The sequence below is a fragment of the Benincasa hispida genome, chromosome 11 (assembly GCF_027475165.1).
Source record: "Benincasa hispida cultivar pf3 chromosome 11, pf3_genome.v1.1, whole genome shotgun sequence".
NCBI classification, from domain to species: domain Eukaryota; kingdom Viridiplantae; phylum Streptophyta; class Magnoliopsida; order Cucurbitales; family Cucurbitaceae; genus Benincasa; species Benincasa hispida.
The window spans coordinates 58,895,016-58,903,844 of record NC_143488.1 but is presented as its reverse complement, the minus strand read 5'-3'; the positions used below and the strand labels follow the sequence as shown (position 1 = coordinate 58,903,844).

At 26.1% G+C, this 8,829-nt stretch overlaps 1 protein-coding gene across 1 annotated transcript; it reads right to left on the bottom strand.

The window, feature by feature from the left end:
* Positions 1 to 891: 891 nt before the first annotated feature.
* On the bottom strand, positions 892 to 7,074 carry LOC150032773 (immune-associated nucleotide-binding protein 1-like). The gene is made up of 2 exons (XM_090307657.1): positions 6,692 to 7,074; positions 892 to 1,750 (listed from the first exon to the last, which is right to left on the bottom strand). Exons 1-2 carry the CDS (start codon positions 6,882 to 6,884, stop codon positions 1,059 to 1,061), a joined length of 885 nt encoding a protein of 294 aa, XP_090163783.1. The 5' UTR covers positions 6,885 to 7,074; the 3' UTR covers positions 892 to 1,058.
* Positions 7,075 to 8,829: the final 1,755 nt, after the last annotated feature.

Sequence of the window (8,829 nt, the reverse complement as noted above, 5' to 3'; positions counted from 1 at the left end):
TTTTTTTTTTTTTTTTTAATAATAGAACCATAAATAGGTTGTTCATTAGAGGATCAGTGAGCCTTACGAAGTTAGATGTAATTACAGAAGTAAAACGGCAATTTGACCCCAATGTAATTACGAGCTATTTATGAAGGGTCGACTTGTTAATTTGTTATATCCATGGACACAAATATATATATATATATATAGTGCAAAGAGTGCAACTGTGGGTCTTTAATGGAGTGACCTAAAGTTAATGAATGTTGATTAATTGATTAATTTAATTAAAGAGTTTAATTAATTAATCTCATATATTGGAGCTTCTAATTAGTAGGTCCATTAAGTCCCCTTGCTAGCTCACTAAGCGTAAAATATTTTCTTTGTGTCAACCATGTAACATGACATTAATAGGGTCATTATAGTACAATTACATTTTGAGAATACTTCACTTACAATATAAATCCAAATTCTTTTTATTCCAATAAATCCAATATGATTTTGTCCAACTTAACTAGAAATGTTACATGCAGAAATTTGTAAAATTATTGTTTAAATTAAAAAAAAAATGCATGATGTAAACTAAACAGTAAACACCTATTTTCCACAACTCTCAGCAATATATGTGTACTTTAAAAAAAAAAATAAAACAAAGTGTGATCTGTAGTTTATTAAAAGAAAATACGTAAAATTATTGAATAAAAAATTATCAAACAAAAATAATCACCATAAGATAATATTATTTGTATCAGAAAAATTTTATTAGATATCCCTGATACGTGAACTCAACTTAGCACCCCAAGCAGTCAAACACACAGATATATGAACTCCTTAAGACATAAAAACTCCACAAATATATGAGATCATATCTCATCTCAGTGCCCAAACAGTCAGTGTGTAATTAGCAAAGTATTTGTAAAATAATAATGTTTATATATGAGACAAATACATTTATCTTTTTATTTTCTTCGTTTATTTATTCAACCATTATTACCACATATATTATGCAATAGTACACACACAATAATATATACTTATTCACTAGTTACGTAATTGTATTATAATAATATGTTTTCAAGTCAAACAATCGTACAAAATACCACAACTGGATCAGGTGGAGGTTGCTTTGCTAGCTCTTCTTGTTGTTTTTTATGTACCTTTAGCAACTCCTGTTGCATCTGAGAGAGTTGTTTAATATTATTCTCATGTTGATTTTGCAGCTCTTGAAATTTCTCTTCTGCTTTACACCTTGCTTCTCTTTCTTCTTCTATTTGCTTCTCAAGTGTGCTTTTTATTACTTCTACCTTTTCCTCAAACTTGTTAGCAAGAAACAAGCTATGTGTAAATGCTTGCCCTCCATTTTCATCCATCACTTCTTTCACTAAATCTAAAAGCTTATTCACTTGTTCATTCTTCTTGCTTCCGCTGCTGGTCTTGTTGTCAAAAAGTACATACCGTCCCTTGCAAGCGGTTAGTATATCCTTTAAGGCCGTAGGACAGCCAAGCAAGTAATCGTCGAAGGTGCCGCCTTCGTCGTCATCGTCGTCATCATCGAATTCGTCACCTCCAGTGAAGACTACAATAGCATAATTCACAATCGTAGATCCGAATAAATTTTGTAGGGTTTTAAGGGTGGCTTCTTCTTCTTGAGTGAATCGGTTTTTCGCTGAGAAAACTAATAGAATAGCATGAATGCCTTCCCTTACTAATTCCAAACATTTCACTATTTCCTCCGTGATGTGTTCTGTTCCTTGAGATAAGTCGAATAGACCTACACAATTTTTTCCAATGCATGCATTAGATCAAGAGCTGATCAATGTCAATAAGATTTTGTTATTTTGTTATTTTTTGGGTTTGTTTAGGTCTTGCTTTATGATTTTTTTTTTTGTAATTTTGAAAAATGTGTTTGTTTCCCATATTTTTCTTTACCTTGGTCTCATCTTTATTAAATAAACACTTTATCTATTAATTTGACTTAGAATTTAGAAAAAAAATTTATAAATAGAAAAAATATCAAACTATTTACAGAAATAAATAAAAATACTGATAGCCTTATATCGTCTATCACATAGTATCAATGATAAACTTCAACATCTTATATCATCGATAGACACCGATAGACTTCTTTCAACCTCTATCACATAGTATCAATGATAAACTTCAACATCTTATATCATCGATAGACACCGATAGACTTCTTTCAACCTCTATCAAAGAAGATCAAATTTTATTATTTTAATGTAAATAGTTTTTCTTATTTTTCTATTAGTTAATTATAGAAATATAAATAAATTTAAAATTTACAGATTTTTAAAAATAAAAAAATAAAAAATTAAAACTATAATTGTTAAATGTTATTTTTTAAAAAATAAATATGAAAACAATCCTAAAGACAGATTAAAAAAAAATCAACAAATAGAAAATTAAAAACAAAATCATTAACGAATGAGACTATATTTTTTGAAGTGTTTACAATAGATTAAATTTGCTTTTATTTTTTATTTGACTATCGTTTTTTTTTTTCAATTTTTAAGATAGACTATTGGTTTGTTGGTGTTAAGGCCAAAGAAAATGAATCAAGAGTTCTAAGACAGAGTAAGATTGTGTTTGCAGTTATACGAAAATCTTATCCTTCTAAACTGTTTAATAAAAAAAATTATTTATTAATCTATCCATAGATCATTTTTTTTAATTTGATCAAACGTGCAAAAGTTATTAGATACAACTTTTAGATTTTAGCTTTCTGAACAATTTGATAGGGATAATGTCGGTTCGTTTTTACCCGTTTTTGGGGCAACCAAGAACCAAACCTCAATTTTACAAAAAAAAAAAAAAAAAAAAGAAGAAAATATCCAAACCAATCTCCAATAAAGAACAAATCAATGGATTAGTTTCTATTTTGTTTGGTTTATTATCAATTTCGTTCTCATTTTTGGCATTTTCTTTTTTCTTCTGATTTTCCATATTTATTTATATTTTTGTTTTGAATTGATCATTTTTGCTAATTTTAAATTAAAATTGAGTATTTTTTTCTATAAATTGAAATTGTACATTTTTCTTGGCACTTTTCTCTCCATAACAATTGATCTTTTTCTAAACAACAAAAATATATACGCACCACAGTAATAAAATACTAAAACATAGCTAAGGATATGTACACACCCTCGACTTAATTTGGTTTTGATTGGTTTTTCCAATAAAAATTCGATCTGAACCAATACTTTTTTGTTTTTTTCAAATATAAACCAAGATGTCCAATTTTATACTAAAAAACCAAATCAAGCACTTGAGTTGGTTTTGCTTTTTGGTTTTTTGATTTTTTGTTGCAATCCAAAAATCTGGTACATTTCCTATTCCATATTTATTTATTCTCACATCTATTCCAAAATTTTAATTGATTCAATTTATTATAACAACTATTTTTTTAAAAATTATTAAACAATTCAGATTAATAGTTGTAATTTAAATCATATATATTTTGAAATAATTATATTATCATAAATTATAAATTAAATATCAATATAAAAATAGTTAAAATTATAATCAACTAAATTTAGTATTAGTTTATCAAACACAATAACTAGTTTGTTCTAATTTAAAATTAAAATTTATTAAACATTATTTTATTTTTTTGAACTATTTTTTCTAAGAGCACAGTATATTAGCAATTATATTAAAAGTGATGATAATTTCAAACTAAACCTAAGTTCTGAGTTTGAATCTCTTTTAAATTAATTCTTTTCAGAAATTCTATAAAAAATGTGCTAAAATATATTATAACTAATTAATAAAGTTTTCTTAAATTTTTAATGGATAGTAATTCAGATTCACGATTTACTATACAATCATAGCCGAAGGACCATGGACCTTTCAATATATGACAATTGTAGGTTGAGACATCGTGAGAGGAAGATACTAATTTTTCTATTGCAATTATTTTTTCTTTAAATTTGATATTAATTTAATATTTAAATTTTAAAATGTTAAAGTTTTATTCTTAAAATCTGAATTTTATTACAATGTGATCCATAATCTTTGAGATTTATATTTTTAATTTTGATTTTTCACTAAATATTCATTTTTAGTATTTTATGCTAATGTCTATTAATTAATTTAAAATAATTATAATGTAAGGAAATTATTTTAAAGGGTAATAGCAATTGGTAGCATTTTTTGAAATAATAACCAATTGTATAATATCATTTAAAAAAATTGCAAATATAGCAAAGTCTATTAGCGATAAACTTTTATCGGTTATAGACTCTTACCAACGATATGATCTATTACTGATAGATTCCTGCAATAATATGTTCTATCACTTATAGACTATCTAAATTTTTTCATATTTGTAGTTCTTTTTTATTATGATTATGTATGCTCATATTTTGGATCTGATTGCTATATTTGCAACGGTCCCTTATTTTGAATGAAAAAACTATTGAAAATATTTACAGATAATAGCAAAATATCACAGACTATCTACGATAAACCACAATAGACTACTATCTATATTTATCTAGACACAGATAATAGTCTACCACAACCTGTCGTAAATACACAATGAAATTGTGCTATATTTATAAATACTTTAGTTCATTTTTCTATATTTGAAATCAAGTAAAATTTTATAATTAATTCTAATAAGGGTGAAAAATATAGCAAAATTTAATTGGTTATAATTATTTTATTTCTTTTAAATTAATCAAAAGTCATTTGATTCTAAAGAATGTAAGCAAGAATTAAATAATAAAAAAAATCAAGTTTAAAAATATATATCATGAAACTTTGGAATCAAATTAAAATAAAATTCAAATCCCAAGAGTAAAATTGTAATATTTTGAAATATAGATATTAAATTGAAATTAAACTCAAAAAGTATTGTAACATTTTGAAATTTATTGACAGTTTTTTTTTTCCTTTTCTTTCCTATATTTACAAATAAAAAAAAGTCATTGCTCAATTTTTGTATTCTTTTTGTATGAAAAGTATTTTTAACTATAAGTTCGGCATATTTTTTTCTAAAAAAAAGGGCATATCTTTTCTCCTTATCCTTTTTTTTCGATCACAATTTTCAGCACGGTATGATACTTGAAAAAGAAGAACATGAAGTAATAACTTTTGATTAACGTGATTATGTTGTATTTAGAATACATGTTAATTCCAAAAATGATAATAATAATAATTATTATTATTATACATGTTAATTACAATTTTTTTAGACTATATTAAAAAATATCCCTAACTTTACACTTTGTGTCAAGAATATCTCTAAAATTTCAACAATTTAAAAAATACACTTAAACTTTAAAAAATAGTTCAAAAATACCCTTGCCGTTAGTTTTTTATGGAAACAATTAAAGTTTTGTTTAAAAAAAAACCTCATAACTTTCAAAAATTTCAAAAATATGCTCAACTGAATAAAAGTTTAAAAATACCTCCACCATTAGTATCTGAACAGAAAACCTTAATTCCTTGTGAGAAAAATAACTTAAAAATTAAAACAAAAAGTTAAAAGACTGCTCGCGCCATTAATATGGTGATCAACTTGTTTGAGGTTCTCTTAAGTTCGAAAATACTCAATTTTAAAACAAATTATATAGATATCCTCATCTTTTCATATAGATACCCTCATATTTCTCTTAATTTTCTAATTCTTAGTTTACACCAATTTTTTCAACAACCAAAATTTTAAGTTAAAACACAAAATCCCACAAAATTTCACAAAACTCCAAAATCAAAAGCTCCTCTCGAAATATACCAAAACAATAAATAGTCAAATAAAAATAGTATTTTGCTATTAACACACATACAACTACTATTGTACATTTTGTTAAAATATGCAAATCTTAAAATGATTTGGTGCTTTATTTATTATCTTTCTTCTTATTATAGTTCATATACCGTAGTTAAAGTGTGCAATTTTATTTATTTATTTATTTTAGATAAACAAGTATCAAATAGTTAACAAAAGGGGAGTAGTAGTATTGAAGAAGGGAGGGGAGAAAAAGATGGAAAATAGAGAGGCAGGACGGTATCAACGGTTTCTGTTCATGTAACAAAAAGGGTATTTAATTTTTTTTTTTTAGTTTGAGGGTATTTTTGAAACTTTTGAAAGTTTAGGGGTATTTTGGAATAAAACTATAATGTTTTCATCCAAACTAACGACAAAGGTATTTTTGAACTCATTTTGGAAGTTTAAGGCAGTTTTTTAACTTTTGAAAACTTGAAAGGCATTTTAGACCCAAAGTGTAAAGTTCAGGAACATTTTTTTTATAATTTAACCCATTTTTTAAGCAATGATTAAAAGATAAAAATAAAATTTTATGAAAGTACATAGATCAAAATAATAAAACTTAGAATTATGTTAAAAAATGACAATTTAAAACTACCAAATAAATCAAACTTTGAAAATATATTTAAGTCATGTTGTTCTCAAATATAGGAAAGTAAACAAATTTATTTACAAATATAGCAAATATTGCTCTATCAATGATAGACATTGATTGATGATAGTAGTTTATCACTTATAGACGGTGATAGATGATAATAGTCTATAAATGTCAGTCATTGATAAACAATGAAATTTTGCTATATTTGAAATATTTATAAATGAGAGAAAAAAGATTTGTCATAGAACAATTTAGCTAGCTACACAAAGATAAATGTGTAATGCATTGAATGAATACTTATTAATAAATTACTAATTTCATACCGGGAGTGTCTATGACATTTATTACTTGTCCATCTGACCGCTCGCATGTTTTCAACTCGGAAGTACTTGTAATACCTGCAGAACTTCTCTTTGACTCGAATAACTTCTTTCTAAGAATACTATTTCCAGTTGCACTTTTTCCATTTCCAGTACGACCCATTAACACCATAGTTAGGGGATAAAGGTTTGCCATTTAAATTAATATTTAAAATGAACAACCCAAGATAGACTTCAAAACCTAAATTGGATGATGTTGTTGTAAATAAAATATAATGTTATCCCTTTTAAACAACCATAAAACTTACTTGTCATTTTCGCTTTTATGACTAAATTGAAATTCAAGCTAAACCTCAAGTTATCTAAGTATAAATTCTAAACTTAGCAAGGAAAAAACTAAATAGAGTGAATTGGATATGTAATTAACCAATCTCTCTAAAGAAAAAGGAAAAGAAAGGAATCCTATACTTCAAAACCTAAATTGGATGATGCTATGGTAAATAAAATATAATGTTCTCCCTTTTAAACAATCATAAAACTTGTAATTTTCGACAAATTGAAATGCAAACCAACCCTCAAATTATCTTAGTATAAATTCTAAACTTAGGCAAGTAAAAAGCTAAATAGTATGAATTGGATATGTAATTCACGGATCTCTCTAAAGAAAAGGGAAAATAAAGGAATCCTCTGCTCTACAATATGGAACAAAGAGAATTCAAATCACAAAAGGGTTTTTGTGGGTTAGTTATATAGTTGTTGAATTGGTTATTATAGTTTTGGGTTGTAATAATGTGTTTCGAATGGAGACTATTTTAATCTATAGCTGCTGAATTGATTATTGTTGTCTTTATATTATAATAAAGTGTTTGGAGTGGAGGCTATTTTAATATGGATGATAATAGTTTGTATCTGGGGTATAGATTATTTTAGTATAAATAACAAATGATGAGAGAGAAGGCTTATAAAATAAACATGGTAGACAATAAGAGCTTTTAAATAATTTATATGTTATAATATATGAAAACGATATTTATTATAATGAGAGATCCAAATATTGTGTGGGCTATTTCACCTACAAGTTTGAGTTTTGAACGCCCCTAAATTGTTCCTTATAAATTATTATCTCAAAAGAGAAAAAATATATCTTCCCTCAATATATACATATATTTGATCTCTCTTTTTCTTTTCTTTTTTTTAATAAAAGAATATCCAAATTGAGAAATAATAATATTTAGGGAAAATATAAGAAATATTATAAACTCTTAATCTATACTATAAAAAAAAAATATCATAAACTTTTAATTTCCCTTTTACTCATGTAAAATGATGGTAAGAGGATTATCTTCGATAATTTGACTTCTAAATCATTAAATAAACCTCTTCCCCTAATTTTGAGCAACAGACGTAAAAATAAATTAGAAAAAATAAAAATTTGATACTATTTTTCTTGAGAATCGTGGAAAGAACAATAATTTGACTTCTAAATCATTAAATAAACCTCTTCCCCTAAAATAATCTATACATATCTAAAAGGGGTTATGGTAGAGAAAAACTTTTGATTTCCACTTTTGCCCATTTTAAATAATGATAATAGGGTCATTTTTAATAACTTGATATTTAGTAAAGTCTATGTCTGAAGAATTACTTATTTATATCCCTGTTGATGATGTTATGGTAGTTGGTAATGTATATAGAGATTGTATGTTAGAGGTTGATGGTGTAGCCATGATAATTTACTTGATTCCCTTAGATCTTTAGGAGTTCGGTGTTATTATGGGAATGGTTTTTCTGTCTAAATATCATGCCTCTATGGAGTACTATATGAAGGAAGTTGTATTTGGGAAACCATGTGGAGCTCTGACTATGTTGTAACGCTGAAATGTGTCCTTACTTACAGCATGCGAACAAATATGAATACGGATGAATGAATCATACAAGCTCATGTTGCCATAAACTTGATGACGTAAAGATGGAAATGGAATGTGGATGTTGTGTTATGCATTACTACTTCTAGATATATGCGTTGTTAACTATATGCTTGTAGTATGCTATGGAGTGATGCGTTGTCACAAGTTTACATGCGCTGAAACCAAGTATAATTCCAATGCAAGTTTCTCAGAGTAATCTGAGGTCGAACACAG